Here is a 22618-nt window from a genome sequence, read left to right on the forward strand (position 1 = left end):
AATAGAAATGACAAGAGCAGACATCTTTGTTTTGTCTCTAATCTTAGGGGGAAAGCATTCATTGTTTCACTGTTAAGTATGATGTTAGCTGTGGGGTTTTCATTGATGCTCTTTATCAAGTTGAAGTTCCCTTCTGTTCCTAGTTTGTTGAGTGTTTTTGTTGTGAAAAAAGTATAGCTATTGAGATGATGTGGTTTTGTCCTTTATTCTGTTAATATGATGTATCACATTGTGCCTTTCCATTTTGATGAAGATATCTTTCTAGCTGTCCTGGATCCCACATACTTCTACATCTTTGGGATCTCTTCTGACTGAGTTTTCTTCTTAACTCTGAACATGGTGAAACTCTGTAAAGGTATTGAGTAAGGAGGAGATGCTCAAAATTTGATTTTGGAAGTCATCAACAGAATGGATAGAATTGAGGAAATGAGAGATGTTAACTAGTAGTCCAGTGTAGTAGTTAGGCAAGAAATAATGAGGTTTTTCACTAGGACAGTGGGAAAGAAAGGGACAGATTTCAGGATTTGATGGTAGAATTTGAGCTGTGAGAGACAAAAAAAAGTTGTAGATTATTTCAAGATTTTTAATGAGAGGTATGGGGCTTAAGGGAATATGTTGGAGAGACTGGTTGGATGGAGGGACCATGGACAGGGAACCAAGAAGAAAAATTTGGAGATTAGATTAGATTATAATGAATACTGTCTTAGTTTAATGTGGGTTTAGCAGAATCTCCATATAGGGATATAATATAGGCAATTGGAAATAGGGTCTGAGGTTCAGGAAAGAGCTTAGGGATAGTGATCATGATTTGTGAATCATTTACATAATGGTGAACATTGAAGCCATGGCAGTAGATACGGAAATTAGATGGGATGTTACATTGTGGGACACCGTGATGCAGTAAGTGGTAAAGTCAAAGAGTTAGCTGCTTCTCAGTTTTGCCTTTAGATAACCATTTTTGCCATCTGGAGTCACCTTTTGTGTCCCTTATACTATAAGTTGCTGATCCCCAAAACAGGACAAGACATGATATTTGGATGAGTTCAGAGTGAAGAGTTTGCAGAATACGGGGCGCCTGGGTGGCTCAGTAGGTTAAGCATCTGCCTTTGGCTCAGGTCATGATCCCCGAGTCCCAGGATCGAGCCCACATCAGGCTCCCTGCTCAGCGGGGAGTCTGCTTCTTCCTCTGCCTCTCACCCCACTCATTCTCTCTTATTCTCTCTCAAATAAGATAAGTAAAATCTTACAAAAAAAAAAAGAATTTGCACAATATATTTTCAAAGTTTTTATAGAGTCCTATGATGGTATATTAGACTCCAATAAATTTTACATCTTTAAAGGAACTCCTGGATTAAATTTTTAGTTGTCTTTATATATTACTATATATGGGATAAGAAGGCTACTTGCAATGGGATTATCAAATATACTTATAAAATTTGAGATATCTAGGCATTATTGTAGATCACCTGAATCTGAATCTTTGAGAGAGGCCAGCCTCCTCTTTAATACACTAAAGTTTGAAAGTCACGGATACACATAATGATACTGCCACTTTATTAAAGTTTAAAAACCAGGATCCTTTTGTGGTTGCCATTTTGTTTTTTTGTTTTTTTATTTTTTTATTTTTTATTTTATTTTATTTTTTTTAAAGATTTTTATTTATTTATTTGAGAGAGAGAGAATGAGAGACAGATAGCAAGAGAGGGAAGAGGGTCAGAGGGAGAAGCAGACTCCTGCCGAGCAGGGAGCCCGATGCGGGACTCGATCCCAGGACTCCAGGATCATGACCTGAGCCGAAGGCAGTCGCTCAACCAACTGAGCCACCCAGGCGCCCTGTGGTTGCCATTTTGATGTCAGAGAATAAAAGAGGCATTACTTTCCATTTGTAATCTAAAAAAATTGCCAACTTAAGTTTACCTTTCTTTCAGCTGAGTGTGAGAGGAAAAAATAAAAAAGAAAAACTTGAAGATTTCTTCAAAAACATGGTAAAATCAGCAGATGGAGTAATTGTTTCAGGAGTAAAGGTAAGATTCTATTTGATTAACAGAGGTATTGGTTTGAGAATCTACTTCTTTTAAGAAGATAGATTGAGATTTCAGATGTGCAGATGACTTATTAGAGTAAAAGAGAATTTGGACGGTAGAATGCTTAGGCCTGGGAATCTGGGCCCCCTGCCCTCGATTCTACTCTTTAGAGAACTTCCTTCTCCCAGGGGTGAGAGGTCTGTAGGTACAAGGGGATTTGCCCACCTGGAGTGTATACCCCTTCCCTCCAAACTAGACCATGCTTTAGGGGTCTGGAACCCCATGTTTCCTTGCCCAAATCTGAAGCCTACTTCCAACTTTTTCTCTTCTGTGGGCCTCTTCCCTGAATTCATCCTCCAGTGTGTGCATTCATGGGTGGTCAAGGGTGACCATGGAACAGCTGGGAAGAGGGAGGGCACAGGGGAGAAGATCAGTGTGCAGGATAGAATATCCGCTTACATACACACGTGAGGTTTCTCTTGGTGCCGTACAGAGCTGCAGGATAGGGCACGAAGAGGGCCTGCCTCCATTTGTGCACTTGCCCTCGGCCTTACAAATGTTAGGGGCACACTTGGGTTCAGATCTGGAGTTAGAAGAGCTCCTTTGAGGTTTTAGTCTTGTTGTGGGGTGCCTGACTGGCTCAGTTAGTAGAGCATGTGACTCTTGATCTCAGAGTCGTGAATTCAAGCCCCACATTGCGGGTAGAGCTTACAAATAAATAAATAAACAGGCATATTTAAAATTAAAATAAATAAATAGCACCTAAGTATTTCTTAATGATGTTCTAAAAATGGTACAAGAATTGATTTATCTGAAAACTCTTAACCATTAAAAGAGAAAAGTGTTTATATTACATTATCACACAGATACTAAGAAAGATAAATAATGCTGCTTTGTCATCATTGCCTATTTTTATAGATACATCTACAGTAAAACTTAGGTAGGAAGTACTATTTATTTGATTCATACTTCAGTTTTTCAGAGACAGGTCAGCTGGTATGTTGACAGTGCATGTGCCATGGCTACTTTCTAATAAGGACTCCACTTCCTTCCATTTTGATGCTACTTACACATTAATATTGAACATTTTCCTTAGCATTAATCCACTATATGGATTATGATTTTGGTAAAGTAGTAACATTTTTTGAACATTTACAATGTGGTGTTTGTTAATCCACATTTTGTTTACTCTTCAACCCTACAAGTTGGATAGTTTTATCCCCCCCCCCCTTTTTTTTTTAAGATTTTATTTATTTATTTAACAGAGAGATAGCGAGAGCAGGAACACAAGCAGAGGAGTGGGAGAGGGAGAAGCAGGCTTCTCGCGGAGCAGGGAGCCCGATGCGGGGCTTGATCCCAGGACCCTGGGATCATGACCTGAGCCGAAGGCAGATGCTTAACGACTGAGCCACCCAGGCGCCTCAGTTTTATCCCCATTTTAACAGTTAAGAAAATTGGTACACATGAGTTACAGATTTTAAAGGACATTTTGTTAGTACTGACTTCTTTCCCATGTTCTGTTGATGTGGATGTGAATTACATCATTTTAGCTGGTGCTGTTTCAAAAAATGATTGTTGTTTTAGAAAGGAGGAAAGTACTTTTAATAATTTTTATTTTTAATGTGTATCTAGCTTTGTTTCAAAAAAGATACAATAATTGCTCCCAGAAAGCTAGTTTGGCCATGTTTCCCCAAAGCAAGCAGAGAGGGCTGTAATGACGAAGGCCTGGCAGCCTTTAGGAATGGCTCATAGAATACTTAATAGACCAAGAGAAATAGATTCGGACTTGTCTATCAGAATTTGTTTCTTCTCAAAAGCAATTGATTACTCCCCCCGGCAGTAATATATTTGTTGGAGAGGCTGGACTGTAGACACAGAGCACGAGTAGGAACGTATTTCAGAGTACAACATGTGAACGTGAACCATTATGGAAGATCTAAGCTTTCAACTGCAAAACCATTGCAGATTTCTTCCTGGATAGATAGAAGTGCATGTCTGTATAAAGTCTGAATTTGTTGGTGAAATCATTAGAACATCTGATTATTAGAGGATAGCTGTGCTGTTTTACTGATCTTTTATGATTATAATGGTAAAGTGATTTATGTATTACACTAAAGTAAATAAGTGAAAAATTATATTTTCTTTTGACCCTATAGGATGTAGATGATTTCTTTGAGCATGAACGAACATTCCTTTTAGAATATCATAACCGAGTTAAGGATGCATCTGCTAAATCTGATAGGATGACAAGATCCCACAAAAGTAAGGTTTTTCTCTGTGGCTAAAGCTTACATTTTTTAATGGAATAATTATAAAGTTACTATGTTACTTATAGTTTATAAAAGTCTTGCTCTAGAACAGTGGTTCTCAAACTGTGGTCTGTGAAGTCTTGACCCTAAGGCTCTTTTTATTTTTAGCAAGTCTGTGAGGTCAAAACTATTTTCATAACAATCCATGATGCTTTTTGTATTTTTCACCATGTTGACATTTACACTGATAAAGCAGAAGCCATGGTGGATAAGATTACTGGTGCCTTAGCACAGAGCAAGACAGTGGCACCAAACTGTGCTAAGAGTCACTATATTCTTTCCTGCAGTGCGTTTGCAGTTAGAAAAACAAATTCAATTAAGAATATCCTCGATAAAGCAGTTAAAATTACTAATTGTAATAAACACTTCCCTTGAGTTCACTTTTTTAATATTCTGAATGATGAAATGGAAGGTATACATAAAGCACTCTGCGTACTGAAATATAATGGTTCTCTTTAGAAAAGCACTTTAGTTGCAACTGAATTATCTGCCTTTTTTTTTTTCCCCCCAAAAAAACCACCATTTCTACTTGAGAGAAAAGCTGCCAAACTATGATTATTCAGATTTGAGTATTTGGTAGACATTTTCTTAAAAATTAAGTGAATCTGTCACTTTAAGGAAAACAACTGATAGTATTTGTTGACAATGATAAAAGTCAAGCTCCCAGCAATAATTAGAATTTTTGAAAACTTGTATCCATCCTCATGAACTTGCTTCACAATAAAGACTTGTCTGAGGAGATTGATGATCATATGTCAATGTGGTATTTTTGATGTTGTTTATGTATAATGAAGTGTGTCAACATTTGGAAGATCTGCATAACTCATTGAGCCAATATTTTCTAAATGATCAAGTACATGATGTTACAAAATCATGTATGTAAAAGATTCATTCAAAGTTCAAGATAGACTAATGTTTTAACAGCTTTATTGAGGTATAAGTTGGTATCAGTAAGTTGCAGTGTTCAAAGTATACAGTTTGATAAGTTTTGACGTATGTGTAAAATCATCACTGTAATCAAGATAATGAACATATCCATCACCACCAAAAGTTCCCTTACAGCCCTTTGTATTCCCTCCCTTTTTCCCTGTCCCTAGGCAACCATTGATGTGCTTCCTGTCTCTGTAGATTAATTTGCATTTTCTAGAATTTTATATGAATGGAATCATACTATATGTACTCTTTATTATTTGGCTTTAAAATGCAACAAAATTATTTTGAGATTAGTTCAAGTTGTTGTGTGTATCAAGAGGGCATTCCTTTTAATTGCTGAGTATTATACTGTTGTATGGATATACCACAATTGTTTATTCATTCAGCTGTTGGTGGACATTTGGGTCATTGTTAGCTTTAGACTGTTATAAATAAAGCTGACATGAACCATCTATTTGTAAGTCTTTGTATGGACATGTGCTTTCATTTCTCTTGGGTAATACCTAAAAGTAGAGTGGCTGGGTCATGTGGTAAGTGTATAATTAACTTTTTAAGAAATTGCCAAACTTTTTTTCCCAAAATGAAATGACTGTACCATTTTACATTCCTACCAGCTGTGCATGAGAGTTCCAATTCCTCCACATCTTTTCCAACAAGGATACTCACTCTTTTTCCTTTTAGCCATTCTCATAGGCGTCTCAGTGTGATTTTAATTTGCATTTCCCTAATGACTGATGATGTTGAATATCTTTTCTTATATAAGTCCTCCTGCTTTATTCTTCTATACCAAAGTTGTTTTGGCCCCTCTAGGTTCTTTACATTTTCATATGGATTTTAGAATCAGCTTGTCACTTTTATAAAAATGGTGTCTGGGATTTTGATTGGGATTGTGTAGAACCTGTAGGTCAATTTGGGGAGGATTGATGTCTTAACAATATTGATTCTTCTGATACATGAATATAGTGTATTTCTCCATTTAGCTAGGTCTTCCTTAAATTCTCTCAGCAATATTTTATAGCTTTCATTGTACAGATCTTATACATAGTTATCTTGTATATAGATTGATTCCTAATTATTTTTGATGCTCTTGTAAATGATGTATTTTATCTTTCAGTTGCCAGTTGTTATTTGCTAATATATAGAAATACAATGTATTTTCTATATTGATCATATATCTTGCAGTCTTAATAAACTCACTTACTGGTTCCAGTAACTATTTGTAGATTCCTTTGGATCTTCTACATAGATGATCATCTGCTAATAGAAACAATTAGATTTCTTTCCAATTTAGGTTCCATTTATTTCTTGTCTTTGCCCCGTCGTACTGAAGCTCCAGTAGAGTGTGGATGGAAGTGGTGAGAGTAGGCGTCTTTGCCTTGTTCCTTAACTTCTGCGGAAGGCATTCATTCTTAAACCATTAGTTTCTCCTAGATGCTTTTTATCAGGTTGAGAAAATTCTCTTGTAAATTGCTAGTTTTCTGGGAGTTTTTTTTTTCTTTTAAGTCAGGAATGAATGTTGGATTTTTATCAAATGTTCTTTTTTGCACCTACAGTGTTGAGATAATCATATCATTTTTCCTTTTTAGTCTATTAGTATGATTAATTATATTTTCAAATGTTAAATCAACCTTATGTTCTTGGGATAAATATCACTTATACCAATGGAGTTTAAATGTGATAGAGTTCAGGGGGCCTGGGTGGCTCAGTTGGTTAAGCAGCCAACTCTTGATGTTGGCTAAGGTCATGATCTCAGGGTCCTGGGATCATTCCTCCATCGGGATCTCCTTCTGCCTCTCCCCCCACTTATGCTCTGTCTCTCTCTCAAATAAATAAATCTTTTTAAAAATAAATAAATAGGGACACCCGGGTGGCTCAGTTGGTTAAATGTCTGCCTTCAGCTCAGGTCATGATCCTGGGGTCCTGGGATGGAGCCCTGTGTCAGGCTCCTTGCTTAGTGGGGAGTCTGCTTCTCCCTCTGTACCTCCCCCTGCTTGTGCTCAATCTCAAATAAATAAATAAAATCTTAAAAAAAAATAAAAATTTTGCAGGTGAAATAAACACAAAAAGCAAAAAATTACAGTGTACTATAATCAGTCCTGTAAGAGAGGTGCATATTCGTGCTATGGAAACATAAAGAACTATAAAGGTAGACAGTCATCCATTAAGAAAACTGAAGAAAATATTAGTGATTCTTCTTTATTTATTTGACCAAATGGAACAGTGCTTTTTTTTTTTTAAGATTTTATTTATTTATTTGACAGAGACAAAGCGAGAGAAGGAACACAGGCAGGGGGAGTGGGAGAGGGAGAAGCAGGCTTCCCCCTGAGCAGGGAGCCCGATGCGGGGCTCGATCCCAGGACCCTGAGATCATGACCTGAGCTGAAGGCAGATGTTTAATGACTGAGCCACCCAGGCACCCCTGCAACAGTGCTTTTAAGAAAGATGGTTGTGAACCTATTTACAAAATCATAATTATTACATATAATTAATTATATAACATACGATTTTACAGAATTATAAAGTAAAAATTATTTTTTCATGATGCATGAACTTAGCCTGGACTATGAAAACTTAAGTTTTCAACATCACTGTAGTGTATAAAATCAGGGCAGTTTGCTTATTTTCTGTGATCATATAATGATGTAACAGCTAAAGAGGGTAGTATTCTCAGGGCCAGATATTAGGATCCAGGAATGTCTTGCTCTAAAAAATAATTTCAGGGTCAGTTTAAGTATAAAATATTAATGTATTTGATTTTAAACACAAATCATTTGTGATTCCTGCCTCAATAAACCAACCTTTTTGTGATTTTTAAGTGTTATTTTTTTTTAACTTAAACTTTTAGGATAATAGTGAACAATCTCATATGTAGAAGTTACCATTCAGAGTCTGAAGTTTGTGTTCACAGTTTCTTTATGGGGGCACCTGGCTGGCTCAGATGAGTAGAGTATGCAACTCTTGTGTGAGTTTGAGCCCCATGTTGGGCATGGAGCCCACTTTAAAAAAAAAATTCTTTTTTTTTTTTTTTTTAAAGATTTTTATTTATTTGACACAGAGAGACAGAGCGAGAGAGGGAACACAAGCAGGGGGAGTGGGAGAGGGAGAAGCAGGCTTCCTGCTGAGCAGAGAGCCCGATGTGGGGCTCCATCCCAGGACCCTGGGATCATGACCTGAGCCAAAGGCAGATGCTTAACAACTGAGCCACCCAGGCGCCCCTCAAAAAAATTCTTTATGAAAGATCAAAATAGATCTGTTTTGAATAATTTTAAAAAGTAAATAGAGTCACCAGATTTCAGTCTTATTTGTTGAATGTAACTTCGTACAGCATAAGAAAGTACAGTGTAAGGATTACTGTTTTGTTAGAGAATAAACACATTAAACCTTGTAAAATACTGCTGGCATAAGTGGGAATTTCCATACAAAATAGGCATGTCTCGGATTTCGTTAATAATAGCAAACGTTTGTATAATACTGTACTTGCTATGTGCCAGGTATATAGTAACATTTTTTTATTTTTATTATTTATTTTTTTTAAGATTTTATTTATTTATTTGACAGAGAGAGACACAGCGAGAGAGGGAACACAGGCAGGGGGAGTGGGAGAGGGAGAAGCAGGCTTCCCGCGGAGCAGGGAGCCCGATGCGGGGCTCAATCCCAGGACCCCGGGATCACGACCTGAGTCGAAGGCAGACGCTTAACGACTGAGCCACCCAGGCGCCCCTATAGTAACATTTATTAATTCATTTAATCCAAGTAATCATGCGGAGCTGGTACCATTATTATCCCCATTTCCAGATAAGGAAAGCAAGGCATACACAGGTTAAGTGATAAGCTCGAGGTCGTAGAGCTGGTAAATTGGGATTGGACCCTAAGCAGTTTGGTTCCAGTTCTATGCTCTTAACCATTGCACTTATACTATCCTTTCTCTGAAATGAGAAATCTTTTCTCAACAAGTTGTCCCATGGGGTGAGCCCTGGGAAAAGTATTGTGCTGAAGTTGAATACTTCGCTTCCTAGCACCCAAGGATAATGGTGCTACCACCATTCATCTAGCTTCCCAAGCTCCATAATTTTCCCTCCTACCTTAGGTCTCTTGTTTGTAAATCCTACCTATTAGGTTTCCTAAATATCTTCTAGCTTTCTTGTTCCTCTCTGCTGTCACTGTTTTTGCTAACTTGATCCTGACCATCAGTATCTGACACAACAAATTCCTAGTTGGTTACTCAGCCTTCTGTGTCTCCATTTCTAATCTTTATTCCAGGCAGCAGAATTTTTTATCTAAAATCCTTAATGGTTGTTTTTACCACTACTGTTATTTTAAAATGTTTAATAATACCCATTCTTACAAGATCAAATCCAAACTTTATTGTGTCTTACAAAAACCTGTTTTCTCCCCCCAGGATACTTCCAGTTTATTTTTCCATCTTCAGCTCTGTCCACTGTCTTCTATACCCTATAGTGCCTTCTTCCTAGAAGACTGTTTGAATATACTGTATTCTTTTATGTCTCATTGGCCTTTATCCATGCTGTCCCCTCCATTTTGCCTGGTAAAGATTTGCTTATCCTACAAGTTCTGACTCATTCAGTAGTGTCTGTAAATCCTTCCCTAACTTACTCAGGTGGAATCATCTGTTTCCCCGGCTCCCAGAGTAGTTTGTTCCTACTTCTAATATAATATTCATCAAGTTATAATATAGCTGTTGTCATTTCCTTCACCAGACTTGGAGTATTTCATACTGCATACACATTGTTTGGCAGGTAGGTGCTCAGTAAGTATTTTGGAATCAATGAATAAATATATTCTAAAAATTTTTTTCCGTAGGTGCTGCAGATGATTACAATAGAATTGGTTCTTCATTATATGCTTTAGGAACTCAGGATTCTACAGATATATGCAAGTAAGGATTCTGATTTGAAACATTAAATAAAACAAAAATTTCGTTGGCAGCCTGGACACACAGAATATTTCTGACCCGAGAGTCATTTAGAATATCTTCTTCAAAATACATCAATAATAAGGCGCTTCTTATAAACTTGGATCAGTGTCATTTTTTTCTCTACCATTTCTCTCTTATTTTTTAAATCTGAAAAGTAAAAATGGGCTTTATATAATTTTAACATTTGCCAAGTTTTATTTGATGAAAATTGGCTGATTTATGTATGTAAGGAAGAGGAAGACAGAATTTATGTCAAAATGTTCTTAGGTTTTGATGAAGTTTATTATAAATAAATGTTTTGGAATTAGAATATAATATATATTTGTATGTATTTTTTTGGAGGCCAGATTGACTTTTAAAGTAAAATGTGATGTTATCAGTTTATACTTTTTAAAGAGGCTGGCTATTCTAGATTATAAGTTTAATGAATCTTAGGGCAGTCCTAGAGTGACCTGATGGGGAAGTATTATGCATGTTAGTATAGAAATGCTCTCTGGATGTTTGCATACATAGCTGTTGTTTATTTACTTTATACTGGTTTTTCACATTAATCTAACCATAGTTAATTTTAGTTGTTCCTGTAATATTGTTTAAACCCAACTCTTCATTGAAAAATAATCCAACTTTTTTTTCAATTTTAAGTGGCAAAACTATTTTCATACTTTATGCCTTTTTCTAAACCATATCCTTGAACTTTTTTCTAGTATATCCCGTCTTAGTAGACATGTAAGATCCAGGTTTTTTGGCAAAACAAGATACTATATATAGCTTACATTAATTAACATGCTATCTTCCCAAAGAGTTAGTCTCTAACTCTTTGATAAGAAGAAAAAGCCAACCTTGCCGTGAGTTATTGGACATAAACCTGTCAAATCAAGTTCTTTTTGGTAAAACAAAGGTCATAAAATAGTGTTTTAGCTTTTATTTATTTATTTATTTATTTATTTTAAGATTTTATTTATTTATTTGAAAGAGAGAATGAGAGACAGAGACCACGAGAGGGAGGAGGGTCAGAGGGAGAAGCAGACTCCCCGCTGAGCAGGGAGCCCGATGCGGGACTTGATCCGGGAACTCCAGGTTAACCGCTTAACCGACTGAGCCACCCAGGTGCCCGTGTTTTAGCTTTTAGTAGTACTTGCCCAATCCAGTTATAATGTCACCGGTAATTACATATTATTTCACAGAATACCCCTTTAATGGTTTGGCATTGGAATATTTTTTAGTTGGTGTCAGCATTTGAGAGATAGGCTATTTAGTTAAAAGTGAACATGAATTCAGAGATAGAAATTGGTTATTCATTTCTGTTCTTTTTTTTTTTTTTTTTAAGATTTTATTTATTTGACAGAGAGAGACACAGCGAGAGAGGGAACACAAGCAGGGGGAGAGGGAGAAGCAGACTCCCTGCTGAGCAGGAAGCCCGATGCGGGACTCGATCCCAGGACTCTGAGATCATGACCTGAGCCGAAGGCAGACACTTAACGACTGAGCCACCCAGGCGCCCCCATTTCTGTTATTTTCTAAAACAAAGCAGCTCTACTTGAAGATGTTTAACACATAAGTATCAGATAACTTCAAGAGCTGCTCCAACTTTAGTGTTTTCCTTTTAAGTCAGCCTTTTTGGATCCGATTGTTCTATACTTCTATAGTAATTTTGAAGATACAGGCTTTATTTACTATTATGTGACATTCTGCTAAAGAATATAAAGAAAAAATTTTTTAATTTAAATGTATGGCTTGGGGTGCCTGGCTGGCTCAGTCAGTGGAGCACGTGACTCTTGAGCTCAGGGTTGTGAGTTCAACCCCCCCCTTGGGTGTAGAGGTTACTTTAAAAAGTATATATTACATACATAAATAAATGTATGGCTTAGACTGTTACCTTGAAATGGGAAGATTTTTTTTAACAGTTTTCAATCTGTTATATGGAAGTATAGAGGTGTTGTTCTAATGAAGTCTGTGGTGAACAAGACCATTAAATATTACTGCAGTGAAATAAGAAAGTTCATTATTAATATGGTTTTGGGGGTATATGCTCTGAACATTTGAAATGAAAAGTCATTTCAAAGCTGGCTTCTGATGAAATATTTTTCCCTTCCAGGTTTTTTCTCAAAGTTTCAGAACTGTTTGATAAAACAAGAGTAAGTACTATTGGTTAACCTTTGAGAGTCTCAATCTTTGCATACAGTAGTGTGTAACCTGTTGTGGTTGTGTTAAACTTTATTGAGAAAGATAAGCTATACTTCAGAAGGATGAAGAGACAGATTTAGATTTGAAAATTTGAGTTTTTTTCAGGAAATAAATTTTTTTGTTATGGCCTTCTGGTATTTGTGTAAAAGTTCATATTCTTATTTTTTTTTTTAATCTTTATTTATTTGACAGAGAGAGAGACAGTGAGAGAGGGAACACAAGCAGGGGGAGTGGGAGAGGGAGAAATAGGCCTCCCGCGGAGCAGGGAGCCCGATGTGGATCCCAGGACCCTGGGATCATGACCCGAGCCAAAGGCAGACGCTTAACGACTGAGCCACCCAGGCGCCCCCCCTTTTTTTTTAATATTTATTTATTTGACAGAGACAGCAAGAGAGGGAACACAAGCAGGGGGAGCTGCAGGCAGAGGAAGAAGCAGGCTTCCCAGGAGCAGGGAGCCCAACGTGGGGCTTGATCCCAGGACTCTGGGGTCATGACCTGAGCCGAAGGCAGACGCCCAACTGACTGAGCTACCCAGGCTCCCCAAAAGTTCATATTCTTTTTTTTTTTTTAAAGATTTTATTTATTCATTTATTTGAGAGAGTGAGAGAGAGAAAACACATGAGAGGGGGGAAGGTCAGAGGGAGAAGCAGACTCCCTGCCAAGCAGGGAGCCCGATGCGGGACTCGATCCCGGGACTCCAGGATCATGACCTGAGCTGAAGGCAGTCGCTTAACCAACTGAGCCACTCAGGCACCCCCGAAAGTTCATATTTTTGATCAGAGAACATGTTCATTATGAAACAGCATTTATTTTTATGAAGAATGATCTTTTTCTGGGGCTTTGTAAGCTAGAAGAAAGTCTTAGATTCATTATACTTTTACCAAGATGATAGTGCTTTTGATCCCCCATGACACTGGTTTAAAAATGAGTTGTATCAGGGCGCCTGGGTGGCTCACTTGCTTAAGCATCTGCCTTCAGCTCAGGTCATGATCCTGGCGTCCCGGGATTGAGTTCAAGCCCGGCATGAAGCCCGGTGTCAGGCTTTGCAATCAGTGGGGAGTCTGCTTCTCCCTCTTCCTCTGCCCCTCCCTGCTCTTGCGCTCTCTCTCTCTCACTCACTCACGCTCTCTTAAATAAATAAAATTTTTTTAAAAATTAAAAAATAGGGGTGCCTGGGTGGCTCAGTCGGTTAAGCATCTGCCTTCGGCTCAGGTCATGATCCAGGGGTCCTGGGATCAAGCCCCACATTGGACTCCTTGCTCAGGCGGCAGCCTGCTTCTCCCTCTCCACCACTTGTGCTCTCTCTCTCTCAAATAAATAAAAGCTTTAAAAAAAAATTTTAAAAATAAAAATGAGTTGTATCAATACGAGACAGATATGCAACTGCAGAAAGGTGTGATCATAGTAATAATTTCATGTTGACATAGTCTTGATTTTCAGGGATCAGTCTTAGATGTGGTAATATTTAAACACTTTAATAAAGTTGATAGAAAAGTGAAAAGTTTATTAGAAGTTTAAGGGTACTTAACTGAGGGTGGAGGTGGCTAGTCCATTGTAGAAATCTGATTGCAACAGAACTTTGTCAATTGAGTAATGTGTAGTGAAGACAAGGAAAGGAAAAGAGATTTTCTCACAAAGGAAAGAGTCATTAAATACATAAATGTTGTATACTGGGGTCCATTATTCTGCTTTTGGTATTTGTACCAATGAGCATTTTCTGGGAAGATATCATTGTTTTTCTATGTGTTTACATCAAAAGAACAGGGATTTATTACAAAATAGCTTTATGTGTCAAAAGATGTGCAAGTAGATGTAAAATGGAATCAGATATGCAAGAGATTCATTGGGAAGAACAAAGAGGAAGGAGTAGGATAGACATGAAGAGGCTTTAGACCATAGTGCAGGTCTATACCTGTGAAAGGAGAGGGCAGAGGAAGAGGGTACTGGGTAGGAAGAGTTTCAGCCTGTAGCATAGTTCCGAGGAAGTTTGTGTAGGTCAGCCAGAGTGGCTCATTAGAGGGAGCACTGCGTCAGGCAGGAGGGGCTGGCCCTGCTGCCCCATGCTCTGTCATGGGGTGCAGCCAAGGCAGGCATGGGAGGATCAGCATAACCTTGGAATGAATATTGTTCTGGATCTAGAGAGATTGCAAGTAAGACTCTGAACCATATGTGCTCCTTACAGCAAGCAGTTGCTCTTAAAGGAGCTCTAGGTGGCACATTGCCATTGCCACGACTATCTTTATTTCTTTTAGTGTTTTTGTAGTGTTGTGGTTATTTGCTGTATAACAAACCATCCTAAAATAAGTAGCTTAAAAACGACAACCATTTTATTATGCTAATGAAGTCTTTAGGTTAGGAATTCAGAAAAGACAGGGCAGAGATGGCTTGCCTCTGCTCCATGATGTCTGGGCCTCAATGGGGAACATATGAAGGCTCTTCCAGATGTCTGGGGGATGATACTGGCTATCAGCCGAGACTTGAGCCAGGGCTGTTGGCTATAACACCTGCATGTTGCTTTTCCAGGGAGCTGCTTCGGCTTCCTCACAATGTGCTGGCTAGGTTCCAAAAGGAAGCATCCCAAAAGATAGGAAGCAGACATTTTTAGTTTCATTAAGGCCTGGAAACTGGCACAGCATCACTTCTGTATTGGTCATACAGTCTTAGGGTCCAGATTCAAGGGGAGGGGATACATACCCTACTTTTTTTTTTTTAAGATTTTATTTATTTGATACAGAGAGAGCGACAGCGAGAGAGGGAACACAAGCAGGGGGAGTGGGAGAGGGAGAAGCAGGCTTCCTGCTGAGCAGGGAGCCCCATGCGGGGCTCGATCCCAGGACCCTGGGATCATGACCTGAGCTGAAGGCAGACGCTTAATGACTGAGCCACCCAGGCGCCCTGACCTACCCTACTTCTTAATGGAAGGAGAGGAGGCATATTTAAAAGCACCCAACATCATCTAGCATGTTCCCTAGATTTATCTAAATCAGTTTATCTAAATTTATCTAAGTCAGTTTTGAATATACTTTGTGCATTTATCTGTTAGATTAAGAAATTTCCTAAGTTTATTTCTCTGTTATAAAGGAATATTTCTTAAGCTTCAAGTTTTTTTATTGAAGCATATTATATATATAGGAAAGAGCACATATCAGAAGTATACAGCTCAGGGGCGCCTGGGTGGCTCAGTCGTTAAGCGTCTGCCTTCGGCTCAGGTCATGATCCCAGGGTCCTGGGATCGAGCCCCGCATCGGGCTCCCTGCTCAGCGGGAAGCTTGCTTCTCCCTCTCCCGCTCCCCGTGCTTGTGTTCCCTCTCTCGCTGTGTCTCTCTCTCTCAAATAAATAAATAAAATCTTTAAAAAAAAAAAAAAAAAAAGTATACAGCTCACGGGTACCTGAGTGGCTCAGTCGGTTAAGCGTCTGCCTTCGGCTCAGGTCATGATCTCAGGGTCCTGGGATCGAGTCCTGCTTCGGGCTCTCTGCTCAGTGGGTAGTCTGCTTCTCCCTCTCCCTCTGTGTTCTCTCTCTCTCTCTCAAATAAATAAAATCTTAAAAAAAAAAAAAAAAAGTATACAGCTCAGTGAAATTTTACAAATTTTACACACTCATATAATGAACACCTAGATCAAGATATAGAATTCTTAGGGGCGCCTGGGTGGCTCAGTCGTTAAGCGGCTGCCTTCGGCTCAGGTCATGATCCTGGGGTCCTGGGATCGAGCCCCGCATCGGGCTCCCTGCTCGGCAGGAAGCCTGCTTCTCCCTCTCCCACTCCCCCTGCTTGTGTTCCCTCTCTCACTGTGTCTCTCTCTGTCAAATAAATAAAATCTTTAAAAAAAAAAAAAAAAAGATATAGAATTCTTACCAGCAACCCAGATGCCCTGCCCCTCTTCACCTGCTTTCTGAGTCACCACCTCCTACAAGGGTAACCACTACCTTAGCTTCTAACGGCAGAGATTAATTTTATTTTCATATTTTATATAAATGTTTTATGCAGTATGTATTCTTTTATGTCTGGTTTCATTTACTCAACATTACGTCCATACTGTTCATCCATGTTGCATGTTTGTATAGATCCTTCATTCTTCTTGCTATATAGCTTTCCTTTGCAAGAATATACGTAAATTTATTCATCTGTTCTACTGTTGGTAGGCATTTGGACAGTTTCTAGTTTGTGGCTGTTTACAAATAGTACTTCTAAGACCATTCTTGCATATCTTCAGCTGAAAATAAGTATGTATTTCTGTTGGGTGTGTATAACCAGGGGGAGAATTAGGGGTCATATGGTCTCCATGTGAAAAGCTTTCATAGACAGTGCCAAACTGTTTCCCAAAGTGATTGTACCAATTTACATTCCTACCACAATAAATGTGAGCATTGGATTGCTGCACAAGCTTATAATACTTATCTTTTTTATTTTAGTTATCCTGCTGGATGTGCAGGGTTTTTAAATTTTAACTTTATTTCAACAGTAATTTCAGACTTACAGAAAAGTTGCAAGAATAGTACAAAGAGGGGAGCCTGGGTGGCTCAGATGGCTAAGCGTCTGCCTTTGGCTCAGGTCATGATCTCAAGGGTCCTGGGATCGAGCTCCACGTCAGGCTCACTACTCAGTGGGGAGTCTGCTTCTCCCTCTCCCTCTGCCTTTCCCCTACACTCATTCTCTCTCTCTCTCAAATGAATACATAAAATATTTTTTAAAAAAAGAATAGTACAAAGAATTCCTGTACATGTGTCATCCAGATTTCCTGAATGTTAACATTTTCTACATTGCTTAAAGTGCTTTTTCCCAAAAAGTCCATATTCATTTTTTCTGCCCTTTGTGCATATCTCTTTTTTAAAAAGATGAGAATTAATTTTAATATAGTCATGGGGTGCCTGGGTGACTCATTTGAGCACCTGCCTTTGGCTCGGGTTCGTGATCTCAGGGTCCAGGGATTAGGCCCTGCGTTGGGCTCCTTGCTCTGCGGGGAGTCTGCTTCTCCCTCTCCCTCTGCCCCTCCCCACCACTCTCTCAAATAAATAAAATCTTAAAAATGAACACTTTTTAAAAATTTTAATATAATCAATACAATTATCAATGATTTCCCCTTAAATCATCAAATATTGAGTATATAGATGCTCCCATTTGCCTCAGATGGCTTTTTACAGTGGAGTTCGTTTGAGCTGGGATTCAAACAAGGTCCCTATATTGTATTTGGTTGACATAATACATCTTTTTTAATTTTCTGTCTCTCCAAACTGAATTGAATAGTTTCATCTTTTTAGTCTGACATGGCTGCTTCCCATTTTATCCCAACTCAAACTAACCACATCTGTTTACTACTCTTTTGTGTCTTCAGGCACATTTTGTTAATGTTTTGACTACGTTTTCTGGTTGTTATCAGTAGGAAGATTGATTTGAATTACCTAGTCTTTCATTGTTAGCCTTTATCATTTTATTTATTTATTTATTTATTTATTTATTTATTTATTTATTTATTTTTTAAGATTTTATTTATTTGAGAGAGAGAATGAGAGAGAGAGAGCACATGAGAGGGGGGAGGGTCAGAGGGAGAAGCAGACTCCCCGCCGAGCAGGGAGCCCGATATGGGACTCGATCCAGGGACTCCAGGATCATGACCTGAGCCGAAGGCAGTCGCCTAACCAACTGAGCCACCCAGGCGCCCTATCATTTTATTTTTATTTCAGGGGAGAGGGAGAGGGAGAGAGAATCTTAAGCAGGCTCCACACACAGCGTGGAGCCCAACACATGCTCCATCTCACAACCCTGAGATCATGACCTGAGCCGAAATCAAGAGTCGGATGTTTAACTGACTGAGCCACCCTTGAGCCCCATCCTTTATCACTTTGAAATCATGTGTACATGTCATTGAAATGATGTAACAAGAGATGTAATAAGTGTATATTAGTAATGTACATGTAGTTAGTGATGCTGAAAGATAATATTGAAACTCATTATTGCCAAGAACTTGAGTCAAACATAGAGTCCTTCCATAAATTCACTAAGTCTCATTTGATTTCATTCTTTTTTCTGTTGATTTTTGGTCAAAGTCCTGAAGTACAGTAATAGGCTAGTAGAAAGGAGAAGGCAAGGAAAATTAGATTAAATAGGAATGGATACTGTAGTCATTTGTAACTTTAATTTTTTTTTACAGTAATTATGAAAGAAACATTGGCTGTAGAATATAAGTGCTAATTAAATGGCGGATTTTTTTCCCCTTTTTCAGAAAATAGAAGCACGAGTGTCTGCTGATGAGGACCTCAAACTTTCCGACCTTTTAAAATATTACTTAAGGGAATCTCAAGCTGCTAAGGTAATTTGATTGTTCATTGTTTTTTAAAATGGACTATTTTACAAAAAGCCATCTCTTTAGAGGTTGTTAGGCTTAAGATTGTTAATGATTATCTCTTGATTTTAAATTAGATTTTCACGTGTGAATTTTTTGTTCTCCTTTTACAGATTGTTGGTCAGGGAACCCCACATAAAAGTTTCCTCTATAAACTTTTTTTTTTTTTTTAAGATTTTATTTATTTATTTGACAGAGATAGAGACAGCGAGAGAGGGAACACAAGCAGGCGGAGTGGAGAAGCAGGCCACCCGCTGAGCAGGGAGCCCGATGCGGGGCTCGATCCCAGAACCCTGAGATCATGACCTGAGCAGAAGGCAAACGCTTAACAACTGAGCCACCCAGGCGCCCCTCCTCTATAAACTTCTGATATAGTATAATCTAGAACTATTTTTTTTTAATGAATTTGGTATATTCATTCAGATAAAATGCCTACAAAACAAGAAGTAAAACCCCAAATAACAGTCGGTGTAGCTAAAGGATTCCTAAGTCCTCTATTGTGGGTGAGAGAGCTGTAAAACCAGGATATGTTTTATTTTAAGGTAACTCAAATTTCCTTTTGGAAGTCTGTCTACCTGCAAGACTAAAACTCTTACTAATCCAAAAAATGTTTAACAGAAACATCTGAAAAGGCACTAAAAACTCAGTGGCTCAGATATTCTAAATTCAGGGCACCTGGGTGGCTCAGTCAGTTAAGCCTTCATTTGGCTCAGGTCATGATCCTGGGGTACTGGGATCAAGCCCCACATCTGGCTCCCTGCTCAGTGGGGAGCCTGCTTCTCCCTCTCCCTCTGCTGCTCCCCCTGCTTGTACTGTCTTGCTCTCTGACAAATAAATAAATAAAATCTTTAAGGAAAAAAAAAGGTATTATAAATTCAGTGTTAATTTATGAATTGATACATTGTACAAAAAATTCCCATGTGATCAGTGGTGCTTTGAACACCAATTTTTCATTCCTTATCAAATCATAAATAACCCTTGGGGCACTTGGCTGGCTTAGTTGATAAGAGCATGCAACTCTTGATCTTGGGGTCATGAGTTCAAGCCCCATGTTGGGCATAGAGCTTACTTAAAAAAAATTATAGGGGTGCCTGGCTGGCTCAGTTGGAAGAGCATTTGATTCTTGATCTTGGGGTTGTGAGTTCAATCCCTATGTTGAGTGAAGAGATAAATAAATAAATAAACTTAAAAGAAATTATAAATAACCTTTTTAACTTTGAGGACTTAGGTACTTGTAAATATACTATCCATATCAGATTATTTTATCCAGTTGTGTCCTATAAACCGTTTACATTGGGTAGGCAGGGATAAAATGAATTATTCAGTATAAAGACCTTAAATTCATTATTTTATTATAATATTATAGTTGTTAATGCATAACTTTTTAGAACATGGCTTTAAAAGTAAATCCATATTTCTTAGTGACCACAAGAAGGAATTGAAATTTAATTGCAAAAATTAAAACTATATGCAGCAGAGGGAATATAGGAATCAGTGGTAGTGTAATAGCGTTGTATGGTGTCAGAGGGTAGCTACACTTGTGCTGAGCACAGCATAACATAGAGCTGTCAGATCACTGTTGTACACCTGAAACTAATGTAATATTGGGAGCCAACTATACTTGAATGTAGGTGAGTAACTAAATAAGTAAATAGCTGTTTAAAAAATACTCAATATTTATTAAACAGCTGGGGGGGAAAACTCATGAGATATCACCACACACCTTTTTTTTTTTCTTTTTTTAAGATTTATTTATTTAGGGGCGCCTGGGTGGCTCAGTTGGTTAAGCAACTGCCTTCGGCTCAGGTCATGATCCCCCACATCGGACTCCCTGCTCAGCAGGGAGTCTGCTTCTCCCTCTGACCCTCCCCCCTCTCATGCTCTCTCTCTCTGTCTCATTCTCTCTCTCAAATAAATAAAATCTTAAAAAAAAAAAAGATTTTTAAATTTATTTTAGAGAAAGCATGCATATGCACATGTGGAGGGGGCAGTGAGAGAGAGAATCCTCAGGCAGACTCCCCAGTGAGCGTGAAGCACATCATGGGGGCTCGATCCCAGGACCCTGAGATCATGACCTAAGCCAAAATTGAGAGTCGGCCCCTTAACTAACTGAGCCACCCAGGCGCCCCTCACCACAGGCGCCCCTTAACAAGAATTTGGCTAAAATGAAAAATTCTGACAAAAATTATAGCAACTAGAACTTTCACACCCTGTTAGTTGGAATATGATACAATATTTTGGAAAAGTTTTACAATTTCTTAAAAAATTAAACATACATCTATCCTGTGGTCCAGTCATTCTAGTCCTGGGTATTTGAGAGCATGTGTCCCCACGGATATTCACAGCAGCTTTATTTGTAATAGTTGAAAACTGGCAACAACCTAAATGTCCACCAGCAGCTGAATGGATAAATTGTGGTGTATATATACAGTGGAATCCTACTCAGTGGTAAAAAGGAATGAACCATGGATAATATGCAACAATATGGAAGAATCTCAAAATAATTTTGCTGAGTGAAAGAAGCAAAACAATAAAGACCATAGTCTACACAAGAGCTAACTCTTAGTGTTACACATTGTTTTTTTGTTTGAAGAAATGTGTAATGATACGTATCTACCATTATAAGTATCATACAGAATAGTTTTCACTGCCCCCAAACTCCTCTGTGCTCCACCATTCATCCTCTTTCCCCTTAAGCCCTGTTGATTTTGTATGTGTGTGTGACATCTCCATAGATTTGCCTTTTCCAGAATGTCATATAGTTGGGCCTTTTCACATTGGTTGCTTTTTTTAAATATTTTATTTATTTATTTGAGAAAGCATATGTGAACACAAACTGGGGGAGGGACAGACTGAGAGGAAGAAGCAGACTCTCTGCTGAGCAGGGAGACCTGTGTGGGGCTTGATCCCAGGACCCTAGGATCATGACCTGAGCCAAAGGCAAACCAACTGAGCCATCCAGGCGCCCCAGTCAATTGATTCTTTTTTCTTTTCTTTTTTTTTTTTTAAGATTTTTTATTTATTTACTTGACACAGAGAGAGAGACAGCTAGAGAGGGAACGCAAGCAGGGGGAGTGGGAGAGGGAGAAGCAGGCTCCTCGCTGGGCAGGGAGCCCGATGTGGGGCTTGATCCCAGAACCCTGGGATCATGACCTGAGCCAAAGGCAGACACTTAATGACTGAGCCACCCAAGCACCCCTAGTCAGTTGATTCTTAATAAGGTGCTAAGACAGTTTTGGGGGGAAAAGAATAGACTTTTCAACAAATGGTACTGTGTCATCTGAATAGTCCATGGAAATAAAGTTAGACCCCTTCCTCATACTGTGTATAAAAATTTGCTCAAAATTGATCAAAGACCTAAATGTAACAACTATAACATTTTTAGAAAAAAACAATGTAAATCTTTTTGACCTCTGATTGGACATTGGTTTCTCAGATATGACACCAGGAGTACAGCAACCAAAGAAAAAATAATAAATTGGACGGACTTTATTAAAAGTAAAAACTTGTGTGTGTCAAAGTACACTGTGAAGAAAAGTGGAAAGACAACCCATAGACTGGGACAAAATATTCGCAAATCATACGAGTCCCTAATAAGCAAATGGTATCCAGAAAATATAAAGAACTCTTATAACTCAGTAAAAAGACAAATAGCCCAACTAAAAAATGGGCAAAGGACTTGAATAAACCTTTCTCCAAAGGTCCAAAAATATACAAATGGCCAGTGAATACATAAAAAAATGCTCAACATTAGCTATCAGGGAAATGCAAATCAGAACCACAGCAAGGGATGCCAGGCTGGCTCAGTAGGTAGAGCACGCGACTCTTGATCTTGGGGTTGTAATTTCCAGCCCCACATTGGGTATAGAGATTACTTAAAAAATAAAATT

General features: G+C 38.5%; 1 protein-coding gene across 3 annotated transcripts in view; it reads left to right on the forward strand.

Moving 5' to 3' along the window:
* LOC118002848 (sorting nexin-6) overlaps positions 1 to 22618 on the forward strand; it is a 56290-nt gene that overhangs the window by 23005 nt on the left and 10667 nt on the right. For all 3 annotated transcript variants that reach the window (XM_034993454.1, XM_034993453.1, XM_034993456.1), the window contains 5 exons: positions 1929 to 2024; positions 4181 to 4286; positions 10088 to 10163; positions 12298 to 12337; positions 18609 to 18695. In XM_034993454.1, coding sequence (XP_034849345.1) covers positions 1929 to 2024; positions 4181 to 4286; positions 10088 to 10163; positions 12298 to 12337; positions 18609 to 18695 — 405 coding nt within the window. The remainder of the gene's footprint in view (positions 1 to 1928; positions 2025 to 4180; positions 4287 to 10087; positions 10164 to 12297; positions 12338 to 18608; positions 18696 to 22618) is intronic.

This window comes from Mirounga leonina, unplaced genomic scaffold (assembly GCF_011800145.1).
Source record: "Mirounga leonina isolate KUSES-001 unplaced genomic scaffold, KU_Mleo_1.0 Mir_83, whole genome shotgun sequence".
NCBI lineage: Eukaryota > Metazoa > Chordata > Mammalia > Carnivora > Phocidae > Mirounga > Mirounga leonina.